The sequence below is a fragment of the Hyperolius riggenbachi genome, chromosome 4 (genome assembly GCF_040937935.1).
Source record: "Hyperolius riggenbachi isolate aHypRig1 chromosome 4, aHypRig1.pri, whole genome shotgun sequence".
NCBI lineage: Eukaryota > Metazoa > Chordata > Amphibia > Anura > Hyperoliidae > Hyperolius > Hyperolius riggenbachi.
In genome coordinates, this window is record NC_090649.1 from 152,044,629 (window position 1) to 152,062,108 (window position 17,480).

Genomic DNA, 17,480 nt, shown 5'->3' on the forward strand with positions numbered 1-17,480 from the left:
ATATAAATACTAAAAATACTAAAAATAATAATGATAATTAGGTAAAGCCCCATTGGTAAAATACTGAGCAGCACTATTCTAACGACTAATATTGCATTTCATACATTTTGATTTCTTACATTGCTAATTTAAAGAATAGGTTCACTTATATGGAAATAAACAGTCTTTCCTCTCCAACATTCTAACATAATAAAGACGTTTCTACCATGCTGTGTATTGATTTTAGGTGATTATGATCAAAATGGGAGAGATCCATGAAAACAAAATTGACTTTCATTGAAAGCAATGGCTTATGGAGCAAGTTTGCTTACATTCATGCCCCGTCTACACCCCTTGACTGCTCCTGTCTATCCCCCTGTTCCCTGCATATGCTCAGTACAACCTATCACTTTAGCACGAGTTGGTGTTTGGAGGTGAACTGCAGCTCATCGGGACAATAGCAGGAGGGAAGAAGATAGTGAAAAACATCTGCAGGGGTAAGTATACGGGTATAGTTATAGGGGTAAGTATACGGGTATAGTTATAGGGGTAAGTATACGGGTATAGTTATAGGGGTAAGTATACGGGTATAATTATAGGGGTACGTATACGGGTATAGTTATAGGGGTAAGTATACGGGTATAGTTATAGGGGTAAGTATACAGGTATAGTTATAGGGGTAAGTATACGGGTATAGTTATAGGGGTAAGTATACGGGTATAGTTATAGGGGTAAGTATACGGGTATAGTTATAGGGGTAAGTATACAGGTATAGTTATAGGGGTAAGTATACGGGTATAGTTATAGGGGTAAGTATACGGGTATAGTTATAGGGGTAAGTATACGGGTATAGTTATAGGGGTAAGTATACGGGTATAGTTATAGGGGTAAGTATACGGGTATAATTAAAAATGGCGCAAGTTGAAAAATGGTGCACAGTTTTAATGTAAATACATTAATGTTTAATACAATAAAATGGTAAATTGAGTTTTATGATACATTCATTGGCGTAATGTAGCGTTATATAATGTAAATCAATGCGGTGCCATTCTTATACCCTTGGCGCTGTGCACCACTTTTATCTGTCCCGTAAGTATACTGCTCAATTGTTTATTTAAATTATTTTTTTTCAAGTCAGGTGTGCTTTAAAGGGAACCTTAACTGAGAGGGATATGGATGTTTCCTTTTAAACAATACCAGTTGTCTGGCAGTCCTGCAGATCTCTTTGGCTGCAGTAGTGGCTGAATCATACACCTGAAACAAGCATGCAGCTAATCCAGTCCGACTTCAGTCAGAGCACCTGATCTGCATGCTTGTTGAGGGGCTGTGACTAAAAGTATTAGAACCACAGGATCAGCAGGGGAGTCAGGAAACTGGTATTATTTTAAAAGGAAAAATCCATATCCTTCTCAGTTTAGGTTCCATTTAATATTCCTTTGTGTGTAACTTTCATCGGAATCTAAACAGAGTGGTACATGGAGTGCACCATTGCTGACCTACTTTTTAAGAAATGACAGTGGCATGGCCATTTCTCTGATCTTCTCCCCTTTAATACTCACTGCATCACTGACCCAGAACAAATTCCGCATGCAGACCACATGTTTTGACTCCAATAGTTGCACGTGTGAAACTCAGAAACTACGGAAGCCAACAACTGACGTGTTATAAAAGGGTGTATAAAGGGCAGAATACAGTTTCTTCTAATTGTAAGTTTGTTTTAAGAAAAAAAAATTAAACAAATACAAAAATGCATCTACCTTCGGTGCATCTCTCAATGAGAGAAGAGCGTTGATACTAGTTTGTTTTTATTAGAACAGTTACTGTTTATTATGAAACTCAACATCTGCTAGCAATGAATGAGGTTATCATTGGTCAGAATCCAGAGTACAAGACTCATGAGCAAACAAATGAAAGAGCACTTGTGCACTTCACAATGTAACCCTGTATGAGGATGAACAATTAGCGTGATCCAATTAACGTTTTCTCCTAAGATTTCTCCTAGACGATAGTTTCTAATCTTCTGTTTAAAATAACTTTCCAGCATTCTGCAATTGAAAAAGGACCAACAAGTAGGTGAAGAAGTACGGTCAAAATCAGCCAGAGTATTTTCTTGCTTGCTGGTGGCTTAAAAAGTATTTTATTGATAAGTTGTGATCACCTAGGAGAAAACTTAGGATAAGACTTGGTACTTTTTAATTGCAAAGTGCTGAAAAGTTTTTTTAATGCAGAAGATGAAAAATTATCTATCATCCAACAGAAACTAAGGAAAAAAAAGTGAATTGGATTGGGCCCAGGGATTTTCAGCTCTTAGACTCTTTGTAGGGGGAGACTACCATCAACAATGGCTATTTGACCAATGCAAAGTTATTTGATTACTATGATCTTCCAGAACAGCAATAACTATAGATCTCCGTTCTGCATTTCACAAAGTGACATATTTTGCAGCGGGGGAACATCTTTGAATAATGGGGTGTTATATGAAATTTGCTTAACAGAACGCCCTCTAATACTGAATAAAGCCTAATACAAGTACATCATGATACTGCCTGTCAGCCAAAGTCATCTAAGCCAAATCATAATTTATATTATTTCCTTTTTTATTATGCCCAAGAAAACAAATGTTCGCTAGATTACATACCAATGTCTTCCATGGTATTTTCTATTATCTTACAGTTGTAAATATCTAGATTTGAGATGATGGTGTTTTCATATCTTACAGTAGATCAATCTTTGTTATATTGTTTTCTTTTTGTGAACTTCTGTGACTTGAGTTACACCCATTTATTATGGTAGTCTGTCTACTCTTTTCTAAGAAACCTGACGCAGGATGTGAGGTTATTTCAGTGTAAAATTTCCTCCCGTTGTTTCCCCAGTGCACGCCAAGTGCAACATACTGTAAGTGCCATGTGAATCCATGTCTACAATTCACTGTCATCTAGAGCAGAATGCAAAGGATGAAATATGCTTCACTGCATGTGTTGCACCTATAGCATGTCATGCAATTTTTCCCCTTTTCCCGTCTATTGTGATCCTGCTTTTGCATGATGCGCAATGCCACGCCCCACGGTGATTGTAGCCTAAAACTCCTGCAAAGCTTCCTCACGGGAGGATTGACTGTCAGCTTGTATTGTAGGCATCGTTTTATTCCCCACAAGGTTGTAATACAGTTTTCTTTTTTACAGCTGTCAGTCACATCTCTTCCATGTAAATCCCAGGCAGTAGCTATACAGTGAGGTAGGAGAGCCACATTCTTTTATAAAAGTAGAAGTATCTGGATTGATTTACATTAATGAGTCCATCCCTGTCCTAAGAAGGTTGTAAGCGTAAAAACTTTTAATGTAAAGTTCTTTAAAATTTCTACTAAGATCAGCAGGTGCCCGCGGCAGTAACTGACCTGCTCGCCCGTAAGTAATTTCTCTTATGAAACTCTGCCCCCTACTTGGCAAAACTGCCATGGCATTTTTCTCCCACAGTGTTCTAAAGCTCTGGGGACACCCTCACCTGTGTCACCTTGGCACACCCCAAACTCTGCAGCTGCAGCCTAACAGGTGGCTGCCAAGCTGGGGGCAGGCAATGCGGGGGGGGGGGGGGTGTTGTCACTGAGCTTTGTAACACTTCAGATAAAAATGGCTGTCTTGTCAAACGTGTTGGTGGTGGGGGAGGGGTTTCAAAAAGAAGACTAATTTACAGGCAGGTGAGTTTATGCTTCTGTTAGCTGCCGATTGTAGTAGAGCTTTATTTAATATTACAACCTAGGTCCACTTTAAGAAATCTGTGACAGTTCTGCATGATTTCTAGAAATCTTGTAAGAGTTTCTGTCATTGATTATATAAATGTAACGCCATCTGGGAATGCCCAACAGTTTAAAGCATTTAAAGTAAACCTAAGGTGAAAGTAAACTTAACAGATAAACAGTTGTATCCATCATCCTACTTCTATAAATTACTTTTTTTAAAATATCACACTGTTTTATGTTTACAACCTAAAGAGACACTGTAAGGAAAAGCAGAGCCCGTATGGGGTACTTACCTCAGGAGGGGGAAGCCTCTGGCTCCTAATGAGGTTTTCCATGTCCTCTTCATCATTTGGGATTCAGCACTGTCAGTCTCCGGAGCCAGCGGGTGGCGGCGGTGCAGTAGGGGCTTCACCGCCTTGTCAATATTTACCTATCCGCGCTCCTGCACAGGCACAGTACAAGCTTTCCCTTGGGCTTCTGCGGAAATAGCCAAGACCGATTGGGTCTGCTCTACTGCACAGGCATGCAACGCTTGCAAAGAAAGTGGACCTGATCGGCTCTGCTATTTCCGATGTAGGGGGAGTAAGTAAGGTAAATACCCCTTAGGGGCTCTTTTTTTCTTACAGAATTACTTTAAAAAGTAGATTAAATGTTTTTTCGTCTCAGCTCAATTATTATTATTATTATTTAGTATTTATATAGCGCCGACATATTACGCAGCGCTGTACAGTGTATATATATATATATATATATATATATATATATATATCTTGTCACTAACTGTCCCTCAAAGGAGCTCACAATCTAATCCCTACCATTGCCATATATCTATATTATGTAGTGTAAGTACTGTAGTCTAGGGCCAATTTTAGGGGGCGCCAATTAGCTTATCCGTATGTTTTTGGAATGTGGGAGGAAACCGGAGTGCCCGGAGGAAACCCACGCAGACACGGAGAGAACATACAAACTCTTTGCAGATAGTGCCCTGGCTGGGATTCGAACCAGGGACCCAGCGCTGCAAGGCGAGAGAGCTGACCACTACGCCACCGTGCTGCCCAATGACACAATCTTTCAAGTGTCCCAAAGTTAAAATATATGAACTATTGACCTTTTTTATCTACCCCCTGCCATTAGAAACTGTTCTCTACCAGGAATGAGTTTTAAGGCTGTGATTCCTTATCAGTAAGGATTACACTTTAGTCCAACTAGGTCCAGACATCAGAGAAACTGTCATTTGCATACCAAAGTATTTAAAATATTTAACTCCTTCAGGCAGAAAAAGACAAAAAGGCTCACAACCTAGTATGTAATATGCTTGGTATTGTACATACACATGTGTATTTCATCATGCCCCATGTCACCTCAGGTTTACTTTAAGGTTGATGAGAAACATATTGGATATCTGTACCTTTACAGTGGTAGTATCCTCTGCATTCAGATATTTTGATGGTAAGGAGGCAGCAACAGGAATGGCGTGATCTTGTGATGTGAGCTGTTCATTCTTAAACAAAGGCAACCAGGCAAACCCAACTGTAGTAAGAAAAAAGCAGAAAACATCACTGTGCAGGATATACATCACAGACGTACTGAGCACGCTCACTTATGAGGATCAATGGAATGGCAATGGAAGACCCTTGTGAGCCAAGGTATCCGCTTCTACATGGAACACGTAGCAGCAGGAAATGGTTACAATGTGCAGAGGTTGAATGTAATTCTTCTAACGATACCTGGAGTTTCCAGAGCCTCTTTCTTTTTGGCATTAGCTTTTGCATTTATGTCACAGGTGACGTGATGGAATGAAAATAGAATGTGATGTTTCTCATGGAGTTGGGTGGGAAGCTCAATTTTCACCTGAAATGTAAAATATTATACCTCTCCTTAGATATGTCAGACTGGAAACCTACAGTATCTTGTACGTAAATTTTCATGTCATAGAAAAGTAACAGTCTTTCTTTGGATCATCCACAGGTAACAGCAGCAATACATGCATATGTTACAGTTGTACAGAAAATGTCATCACAACGAATGATAAACACTGAAGCAACAGTATAAACATGGTACTGTAATTGCACAGCTGTCCAACAAGCCAGCAAAATATAACTTCTCTTGTTTTAGTTTCTACACAATATAAAGTTAAATGGCTGTCGGTCCGCTCTTCCATCCAAAAACTCAATGGAGATTTCCCGAATATGCCTAATGACATTATCCATCAATAAACTATCTCAAATTGATTAAATATGGATTGATCAGGCATGTTAGAGACAATGGCGCTTCTTCAATTCACTTTTCTCCTAAGTTTTCTCCTAAGAGAAACCCAGGAGATATTTTTTAACCTTCCCTTTAAAATAACTTTTCAGCATTCTGTTATAAAAAAAATACCAAAAAGTAGGCAAAAAAAGTACTATCAAAATTATTTTGAATATTTTCTTGCTTGCTGGTGGTTTAAAAAGCATTTCATTGACAATGTATGAAAATATCACCTAGGAGAAAGCTTAGGAGTAAAAGTGAATTGAATAACAGCCAGTATATTTCTGGCATATTTGATCAAATTGATTAAATCGGTCAAAAGGGAAATAAAAAAAAGTAATGTGTATAGCCAATTTTACTGAGAGGCGACTGGGAACTACAATGACATTACATGCTCTGAACCAATGACAGTTTCAGTTGTGTGCTGAAATTGTGGCATAGTTGCCTTAAACAAATGTAGGAATAACATACTTCCTGCCCCCAATAAGACCTTCATCTACAGACACATTGCCCCCTATCCTATTCAATTCCCTTTTTTTTCCTAAGAAAGATCTCAAAAGAGGCGCCCACAGCTGTGACTGCTACAGACTTAGGCACTTTGTTATTAAATTGAGGAAGCATCATTTAAAACTTTTACTCATATGGTTTGTCCATTTATGGAGGTAAGACTGAATTACTCCTATACCTTATGATTTAAGATAATTATATTCTGGGCACAAGTCTTCTCAGTTGTAGTCCAACCCTTCGGGGTAGTATATGGTACACCACGTGTCCCAATACCTAAGGAGAGCGACCAACCAGCACCTGCCAAGCGGATCTGCGATACCAAACGGGAATGGTCAATTTCCCGTAAGCTCTGTTGGTAGTTGCAGGAGTGCAACCCACCCTTGTTCATTACAGAACTTTGGCAGTTGGAATCTCAACCACCAGGAATTATCCCATTTTCCATTTTCTCCTAAGTTATTTTCCTGGGCGATGTTTTCACACCTTGCCAACAAAAATGTGTTTTAAGCCACCAGCTAGCAAGAAAATACTCAGAATCGTTTTGGCAGTATCTTTTCACCTACTTTTTGGTACTTTTTCAATTGCATAGTGCTGAAAAGTTGCTATAAACAGAAGATGAAAAGGTATCTTCTAGGATAAAAAGTGAATTGCATAAGGGCCCTTGGATCTACTGGTATCTGATATTATTTAAGATTCTGTTAGCATTGGATAAAAAGCTGCACTGCTATGTATGCTACAGTGACTCGATTGGTATGTTTTTTTATTGTACAAATCAGACAGTACAGATTTTCTTTAAAGTAAACTTGAGATGGCAAAAAAAAAAGATTTTATACTCACCCGGGGCTTCCTCCAGCCCCCTGAGCACCAATAGGTCCTCTCAAGTGCCTCAATTCATAGCTCTCTGTTTCCACCTTAGCAACCTCCAGTCTGTTCTTTTATCCCCTCCTAGTCATTCTAAAGCCACGCCTCCCTACTGCACATTAACCACCATAATATGCTGCCAGTCAGTAGTAGGGAAGTGTGGCCTCAGTTAACAGACCAATCACTTTTTTCCCTGCATGCCCATGTTACTCTAGGGAAGTATTTCAGACTAACTTGCTGGGAACAGGCAGAGTAAATCACTGCGAATCTATGAATTGGTGCAGTAAGTAGCTTCATTTTTTATCTGCAAAAAAAAAAAAAAAAACCTAGCTAGTTTTCTACAAAGCGTTTTGATGCATAATTCCTTTAGGATGTTTCTGAACTGGGTTTTTTAAGGATTGGATAAATAATGTAGTATTATAGATGTTACTGCAGGCAAACCTGTTCATGTTTCCGATTTATATTACACTGTCTGCCTAAAGTTCAATTTTAACGCCTCATTAAAGATACTAAAATCATAATTTTAGAATATGATTGGTGGAAAACATGCTATTTCACATTTTCAGATGGAAAAATATTATTGTCTCACAGTTATACAGTCAAGTGCAATTTCAAACTCTTTAAACCTGAAGTGAAAAAAAAAGTTATGATATAATGAATTATACGTTCAGTACGGGTAAGGAATAGAACATTGGTAGCAAAGAACGGAGTCTCATACTTTTATTTTAAGTTATATAGCCTTTTTTTTTTAATAACATAGCATAATTTTGTCACATTTGCAGTTTTAAAAGCACACTCTGTCTTTTAAGCTATAAAACAAAGAAGAAATAATGGTCCTTCCTGCTGTAAAACCTTATCTCAGGCTGTCTCTCACAGTATCTTGGTTGTTTAAGTGCTTCAGAAAACAGGACTGTCTTCGAACTAAGTTGGGTTTAAGAGCTTAGAGAAGCTCTTTTGCATAGATAACAACTTTTTTAACTCTTCCTGTACTGGAAAACGATATGAGACTCATTTCTTTGCTACTAATGTTCTGTTTTTTTTTAGCTGTACTACGCATACAATTCATTATATCATACATGTATTTTTTCTTCAGGTTTGATTAAACCTGACTTTGCAAAGGATCATTATGTTGTACTCAAAACTGTATTATTGTTAGCACCATATTATTATTGTCAGCACTTTATTTATTCATTAGTCCTAATAAATATTAATCAGCAGAAAAGCAGAACTATATAAACAGCTGAAGACTATATGCGGTGGTAACAATTTTAAAACTGCAGTAAATCAGCTCTAAATACGTCAAAATTTCTGCGGTATCTGAAAATGTATTTTCTTTTCCATTGCACTCACTGGAAACTACTTGACTGGAAACTAGCCTACTCTTTTATATCTGCCAAGAAACTCTAGCTAGTCCTTTGGAGGAGTTTTGGATGGAATCTCTTACGCTGGCAAACAGTTTTAATAGTAATTAAAGCATTTTGTAGCAAAACTGGTAATATCTACCTTTTTTTTTCACAGAGAAAAAGTGGATAGAGAGAAGAGATTTTACAGTATGGGAGGCTTTATGTCGTAACAGATAAGACAGAAGGGGTTGCAGGAATCCTGGATCCACTAGCTACATTTGTGCTTAAGACTAGGACAGCAGGAGCAGATGAAAAAAGAGCAACAAAAATGGATACCCGCTAATGCCTTGCCCGCTATTAGTAGCCGCAGGTTGCACAGTGTGCGGCCGTGGCGCCTGGGCGACCATTTTTATCACGGAGAGGGGTGTAAGTTTAGGTGTTGTTGGGGGAGTTATTAGTTGTCCATGCAGGAGGGGGAAGGGCTTATTAGTTGCCCAGGGGAGGGTTATTAGTTGCCCAGGGGAGGGTTATTAGTTGCCTGGGGAGGGTTATTAGTTGCCTGGGGAGGGTTATTAGTTGCCTGGGGAGGGTTATTAGTTGCCTGGGGAGGGTTATTAGTTGCCCAGGGGAGGGTTATTAGTTGCCTGGGGGAGGGTTATTAGTTGCCCAGGGGAGGGTTATTAGTTGCCTGGGGAGGGTTATTAGTTGCCTGGGGAGGGTTATTAGTTGCCCAGGGGAGTGTTATTAGTTGCCTGGGGTGGGTTATTAGTTGCCCAGGGGAGTGTTATTAGTTGCCTGGGGAGGGTTATTAGTTGCCCGGGGAGGGTTATTAGTTGCCTGGGGAGGGTTATTAGTTGCCTGGGAAGGGTTATTAGTCGCCCAGGGGAGGGTTATTAGTTGCCTGGGGAGGGTTATTAGTTGCCCGGGGAGGGTTATTAGTTGCCTGGGGGAGGGGTTCTGTGTAAGAGTAGGGAGAGGTTAGGTCATAGTGAATTATCGGCTTCAATTACTACATCAATTAAGTATTAGAATATCCGTAAATTTACCAATATTCTACTACCGCTATATTCTGTGCCCTTGACTGGATTTTTATTTTCGGTTTACGCCATGCCAAAATTAGCACGCTGCAATTTTAAATGTATGCAGGACAGCCATAGGGACAGTCATAGTGAGAATGATCCCATAGGGACACATTAGTCACAGCGTTTGCTGATCGCTGAAGATCAGCAAACGCTGAAAAGCTCCCCAGAAGCACCCCAGTGTGAACCAGCTCTTCTGCCAGCCTTCTGATAATACTTTGTGTTTCACTTCATAAGAAAAAAATTACTTCCATAGCATTATTATCCATAGCATTATACTATGTATTTAAAACATTCAAGCTGGTTAAAAACACGCTGTAAGTTTTAAACTATTTACAAGTACTTGGCTATTACCTAGGGATTAATGTTAAGAGGGGGAGGGGGTTAGGTGTCACTAATGGTAAGGTTAGTTAGTTGTCAGGAAGATGCAAAAATTAATGGAGAGATTAGGGTTAGGTATTATGAAGGGGTTAATGTTAAGGGGGGGGGGAGGTTAGTTTCAAAACGAGATTATCATTTAGAGGGAGGTTAGGGTTAGTTGTCACTAATGGTAAGGTTAGTTAGTTGTCAGGAAGATGCAAAAATTAATGGAGAGATTAGGGTTAGGTATTATGAAGGGGTTAATGTTAAGGGGGGGGGAGGTTAGTTTCAAAACGAGATTATCATTTAGAGGGAGGTTAGGGTTAGTTGTCAGGAAGGAAATCTTAATGGGAGTGGATAGGCTTTGGTGATGGGGAAGGGGATCGATTAGGGTTAGGTGATTGATAGGAGACATAGAATGCTGTCTTAAACTAGCACAATATACAGTAGGTATGCTACTTTGACCTTTACTCTGTTTACCTGTGCCAAATCTATCAGCAGCAAAATCTCACATGCCTAATTAGCATTCTTGTGGCTTTTTAAATTTGATATTAGGTAGTACAACAAACTGGTGGTGTACATCCAAAAGAGGCACCTGGAAAAAATGGCGCATGTTGATGCCGGTATAGTTTGATGTCATAACGCTATTTATCGTTATCGAGTACATTCAAATATAGCTCTGGAACATTATAACGCGGGGTGATGCCGCTATTTAAATCGTTTTCAGTAGCGATTGTGCCAGTTTCGCTCCCTGTCTCCCAGCACAAGCGCTGCTCTTACTTGCCGAGAGCAGCGCTTGTGCTGGATAACGGGACACTTCAATAACAAACCGGTGGTGCACAGCGGTGTTTGGGGGTTAAACAGCAACAAGGCTGATTAAGCATAATAAATCAGAACGGGAACATGTGCTGGGAAAATAGCGGCGGTGCACTGCGGAGCAAAGCTGCCTATGGAAAAGAGGGATGATCGTTCAGCAGGTGATAAAAATGGATCTGAGCGGGCGAAACACAGAAAAAAATACAAACCAGTATTTAGAGATTAAAAAACGCTAAATAGCGTTATAACATGACGCAATACCCGCATCATTGTGCGCCATTATTACCCGGTGGTGCGTGTGCCATAATGTTACGCTACATGACGAGAAATAACATTTACAATGCATTTGAAAGGCGCGGCAGAATGTTTCAATGGTGCTATGCGCCATTTTTTCCTGCTCCAAACTGGTTTACTATCAGAGGCTAGCTGTGTATTTTAAGCTACTGAATGGAACCATTTATCCTATACCACTCGACTACCGCAGCCTTTCTGTGCCCTGTAGTGGCTTCCTTGTATAAATACGAAATGAATCAATGCGCTCACGGCATACTCCTTTAAAGCCTCCACAACTAAAATGAGAAGAAAATGTAACTAATTTATGTAACACTGCAAGCCAAGTCTCTCAGCAGATTGAAGTAGGACTACCAATGCTGATTCATAAGTCAAGGAGGACAACAGGCACTTCAGTTCACTAATCGCATTTATTTTTACATTATGCTAGTTATCTCAAAATAAATAGCTTTCCAGAATGAAAGGATTCACGTAGCAATAGAATGGCAAGGCCTGTAAACACATCTATTATATTCTATATTCCTCTCATCCTCTCTTAATAATCACACTATGTGATAAAGCCTTCTGATTAGCTAGTGTGCACTAAGACTACATAAGTGTTATTCCATACATTTCCAATAACCAGCTGTCCATAGCTGTGTCTACATGAACAGACCCAGGTGTTATCAAGCGGGTGGTGGAGCTTAAATGTAGGCCCACAAATAGTGGTGGTGCTACACTGGGGCACTGCTCATCCCTGGGAATCACTGTGCCCCTCTGAGTGTCCCCCCCCCACCCCACTCAGAAACATGCTGTTAACTGTTTCTTTCTAAGCTTATTGTTTTTCTTTTAAATTAACAAATAAATACAGGGAGTGCAGAATTATTAGGCAAGTTGTATTTTTGAGGAATAATTTTGTTATTGAACAACAACCATGTTCTCAATGAACCCAAAAAAACTCATTAATATCAAAGTTGAATATTTTTGAAAGTAGTTTTTAGTTTGTTTTTAGTTTTAGCTATTTTAGGGGGATATCTGTGTGTGCAGGTGACTGTTACTGTGCATAATTATTAGGCAACTTAACAAAAAACAAATACATACCCATTTCAATTATTTATTTTTACCAGTAAAACCAATATAACATCTCAACATTCACAAATATACATTTCTGACATTCAAAAACAAAACAAAAACAAATCAGTGACCAATATAGCCACCTTTCTTTGCAAGGACACTCAAAAGCCTGCCATCCATGGATTCTGTCAGTGTTTTGATCTGTTCACCATCAACATTGCGTGCAGCAGAAACCACAGCCTCCCAGACACTGTTCAGAGAGGTGTACTGTTTTCCCTCCTTGTAAATCTCACATTTTATTATGGACGACAGGTTCTCAATGGGGTTCAGATCTGGTGAACAAGGAGGCCATGTCATTAGTTTTTCTTCTTTTATACCCTTTCTTGCCAGCCACGCTGTGGAGTACTTGGACGTGGGTGATGGAGCATTGTCCTGCATGAAAATCATGTTTTTCTTGAAGGATGCAGACTTCTTCCTATACCACTGCTTGAAGAAGGTGTCTTCCAGAAACTGGCAGTAGGACTGGGAGTTGAGCTTGACTCCATCCTCAACCCGAAAAGGCCCCACAAGCTCATCTTTGATGATACCAGCCCAAACCAGTACTCCACCTCCACCTTGCTGGCAGTCTGAGCCGGACTGGAGCTCTCTGCCCTTTACCAATCCAGCCACGGGCCCATCCATCTGGCCCATCAAGACTCACTCTCATTTCATCAGTCCATAAAACCTTAGAAAAATCAGTCTTGAGATATTTCTTGGCCCAGTCTTGACGTTTCAGCTTGTGTGTCTTGTTCAGTGGTGGTCGTCTTTCAGCCTTTCTTACCTTGGCCATGTCTCTGAGTATTGCACACCTTGTGCTTTTGGGCACCTCAGTGATGTTGCAGCTCTGAAATATGGCCAAACTGGTGGAAAGTGGCATCTTGGCAGCTGCACGCTTGACTTTTCTCAGTTCATGGGCAGTTATTTTGCGCCTTGGTTTTTCCACACGCTTCTTGCGACCCTGTTGACTATTTTGAATGAAACGCTTGATTGTTCGATGATCACGCTTCAGAAGCTTTGCAATTTTAAGAGTGCTGCATCCCTCTGCAAGATATCTCACTATTTTTGACTTTTCTGAGCCTGTCAAGTCCTTCTTTTGACCCATTTTGCCAAAGGAAAGGAAGTTGCTTAATAATTATGCACACCTGATATAGGGTGTTGATATCATTAGACCACACCCCTTCTCATTACAGAGATGCACATCACCTAATATGCTTAATTGGTAGTAGGCTTTCGAGCCTATACAGCTTGGAGTAAGACAACATGCATAAAGAGGATGATGTGCTCAAAATACTCATTTGCCTAATAATTCTGCACTCCCTGTAGAATTATTCTGATTCAAAACTTCCTATCTATAAAATACAAGTTTTATGCTGGGCATACACGGATGGATTCCTTCTTATCAATCGAGCCGCTTATGGCTCAATTGATAATTTCCGACGTGTCCGATACCCTGCCGGATCGATTCTGCGCTTGATCCCCGCGGGCGGACAATGGGACAAAAACGAGCAGAAGATAAGAAGCACCCGTGGGGATGAGCGGGAATCGATCCGAGCGCACGCGGGGACGCGCCAGAATCGAGCCAGCGGCTCGATCCGGCGCATAATCTACTCCGTGTATGCCCAGCATTAGTCTGCAGCAATGCTTAGATACTAAGATAAGTAGTAGCAGTAGAGTGTTCCCTTTTGATGTTGCATGTATAAAGCTGTAGTTAGTGTATTTGGGAGAAGCAAAACATACAAAAAATCCCTGCAGGTGCACCACAAACACCAAGCTCAAAGTCTAAATAATTAATCAGGGATATACCAAAGACACGGAAGATCAAAAATTGAAAAATTACTTTTTCTTTTTTATTTGCAAAAAGGTGCAGAAATATATACACAAAATCTTTAATCACGTAAAAAGTGCTTATGATTGATTGAAAAAAAGGCAACAACATCGATTTGTTTCGGGTTAGTAACCCTTCTTCAGGCCTTTAAATATATAGTGAACATCTGCACAGTTGGAATACACCCTGTTTGGATGTCCGGTCTCCATGCGGTTCTTTGTTTGATCTTGTGGTGGTCTGCCCTGGCTTTATATTTGACCAGATGAGTTTCTACCTTGTATTCCAACTGTGCAGATGTTCACTATATATTTAATTAAAGGCCTGAAGAAGGGTTACTAACCCGAAACAAATCGATGTTGTTGCCTTTTTTTCAATCAATCATAAGCACTTTTTACGTGATTAAAGATTTTGTGTATATATTTCTGCACCTTTTTGCAAATAAAAAAGAAAAAGTAATTTTTCAATTTTTGATCTTCCGTGTCTTTGGTATATCCCTGATTAATTATTTAGCATGTATAAAGCTGTCTGTACCACCAGCCTGCAAACTAACAGGATATAAGCCCGACGAAGGCTGCAAGGCCGAAAGCTTGCTTATTTTTATTCAATTTTAGTTAGCCAATAAATGGCATCATCCTGATTTAAAACTTCTTGCTTATACTAAGATAAGGAATTACACAGATAGTGTTTCTCTCCCTCCTGTCTCTTTTCCCTCCCCTTGCTTGTAGAGTCATCAGACACAGGCTGGGAGCTGTTATTGCAGATCTGGGTGGGAGTGCCTGAAGACTGGGAGGAGGGCGGGCAATGCATAAACAATCAGGCAGAGGAGAGTAAGGCCCCGTTTACACTTAGGGCCTGTTTCCACTAGGAGCGGTGCGATGCGCCCCCAGCCGCGTACCATTTCCTCCATGGACTTCCGCATCGGGAGATGCGGAAGTGATGTGGCCGGCGGCAGAAGTGATGCGGCTACGTAGCCGCATTCGCATCATTTAGTAGTGGAAACCCGCCCTAAATCAGTTAGTATGTGTTTTTTTTTCTTCTCCATAGCAGTGCATTGTGAAAAAGATTTCAGTTAGAACGCTGTGTGAAAGGTGTCATAGGAAAACATGGGACTTACTTTGAAAATCAGTTGACCTTTCAGTTATAACTGAGATTAACTGATTAAGTGTAAAAGGGGCCTAAGGGAGGAAATGACATCAGGATTGGCTTCAAGATAGACACAGTTAAAATGGAGAATCCTAAGAAGTATTTTCTCTTTTTTTTACTATAGAAAAATCCCTAAAATCAAAACGTGGACAATGCAATACATATGTTATGTAAGTAGAGCAAGTATTAATCTACTTATATATGTGTATAATGTTTTTTTCTGAGATAGTATGGCTGACAGCTCTAGTTTAAGAAGTACGGACAGCTTTAGAGGTAAGACCATTAACTTCATCCGATATAATGAGTGCTAGAGGGACTGACCTCGTCATAGAAGTCTGGGTTCTGAGAGTGGTGAAGGATTGTGGAATATGCTGCAGTAGTAAACAATGGACCACCAGGCTTCCCATAAATACACTATTGAATAAACACAACAAAGACAGCATTGATGTTATAACCACATACATAGCATGAACAAACATAACACATTTACACAAATGCATCTATGAAGCAACTTCTTGACTACTCTGTAAAACATGATACAACTTGCATAGGAAAAAGAAAGAAGTTACGTTTTCTACATAATGCACAATGCTTCTACATCCAAATGTAGACAAAACTTGCATGAGAGACACTGTAGATTGTTATGGACCGGATATTGGGTAGACAGATGTAGTCGATCCAGTAATCTTGCAATAGACTATACACAAACACATACACCTAGATGTGCACACAAGTGGATACCCGCAGAAGTACACAAAAAATGTATACTCACATGTACATGCATACACACACCCTACACAGACACACACATATAACCCATACAGGTACACAGAACCACACACACAGACCATACAGGAACACATACACACACCCAAATGCCACACAGACGCACCCCCCCCCCCCAACAGACACACACCCACACAGATACAAACACCCCACAGGTGTTCACACAAACACACATACACCAGCAGACACACACATCACACAGGTACATGCATGCAGCCCCCCCACAAATAAACACACACCGCACCCCACACAGGTTCACACGGAAACACACACACACAGATACACACACGTACACATATGCACCGCACACAGATACCCACACGCACATGTCACCTTTAATGGTTGACTTCCTTCTTCATCAGAGTTCTTAAATTCAATACACACCATGATATTCCTCGCCTGGAAGAACAGCAAGATGAGATAACCATGCTTTAATTTGGTTCAGATGTGAAGAAATGAGATCTGCAATAACTAAAACAATTAAATCATATCCCATGACTAGTTTATTTTGCTTCCTTTACAAGACAGAACATGATGAATAAGTTATGAGACAGTGGCATCTAGAGGTCACTGTGCTGGAGAGAAGGCATTACATCTGACACTTCACCTGCGTAATGACTGTCCTCTGCTAACAGTGGGATAGGCAGTGATCACATGTCTGTAGTAGGCCTACCTGATGGGGGTAACAGCAGCTGTCAGTATGGATTTCTATTTGTCAGACTGGTGCTGTATTCTCCCATAATGGGAAATCTTCAGCCCCTCCCCGCTTTCCTCTCTCCTCTACTTAATTTACAGAGGCTTTCAGTGATAGACTGCAGTTGAAGGGGGATTTGCACATGTGAGTGTTATCACATCTCCGTATTTAGCTTAGAGTGAAACTAAACTCAGAACTTCCTCTCTGCTCTAAAAGATTAGCCACAGCATGAAACCTTTATGGGAAAATACAATATTAATTACACTTTATGGAAATCCTAAAAAAAAACCTGAAGTTGTACTTGGTGTCACTGCAGAAGGCACTTAAAGGGTTAAAGTGGACCTGAACTCTTTCACTGGACAGAAGGAAAACATATAGAAATGCACCCTGTATGTGCTTAGAGTGTTTAGCCTGTTTAACCAGCTGAGCGGTCTGGACGAGCTCAGCTCGTCCAACACCGCCAGCGGCTGCCGCTCAGGCCCTGCTGGGCCGATTTGAATGAAATAAAAAGCAGCACACGCAGCCGGCACTTTGCCAGCCGCGTGTGCTGCCTGATCGCCGCCGCTCTGCGGCGATTCGCCGCGAGCAGCGGCGAAAGAGGGTCCCCCCAGCCGCCTGAGCCCAGCGTAGCCGGAACAAAAAGTTCCGGCCAGCGCTAAGGGCTGGATCGGAGGCGGCTGACGTCAGGACGTCGGCTGACGTCGATGACGTCACTCCGCTCGTC

General features: G+C 40.5%; 1 protein-coding gene across 6 annotated transcripts in view; it reads right to left on the bottom strand.

The window, feature by feature from the left end:
• DOCK10 (dedicator of cytokinesis 10) overlaps positions 1 to 17,480 on the bottom strand; it is a 377,455-nt gene that overhangs the window by 123,112 nt on the left and 236,863 nt on the right. For all 6 annotated transcript variants that reach the window (XM_068280790.1, XM_068280788.1, XM_068280792.1 and 3 more), the window contains 4 exons: positions 16,396 to 16,461; positions 15,598 to 15,690; positions 5,443 to 5,566; positions 5,124 to 5,245 (listed from right to left, as the gene is read on the bottom strand). In XM_068280790.1, coding sequence (XP_068136891.1) covers positions 5,124 to 5,245; positions 5,443 to 5,566; positions 15,598 to 15,690; positions 16,396 to 16,461 — 405 coding nt within the window. The remainder of the gene's footprint in view (positions 1 to 5,123; positions 5,246 to 5,442; positions 5,567 to 15,597; positions 15,691 to 16,395; positions 16,462 to 17,480) is intronic.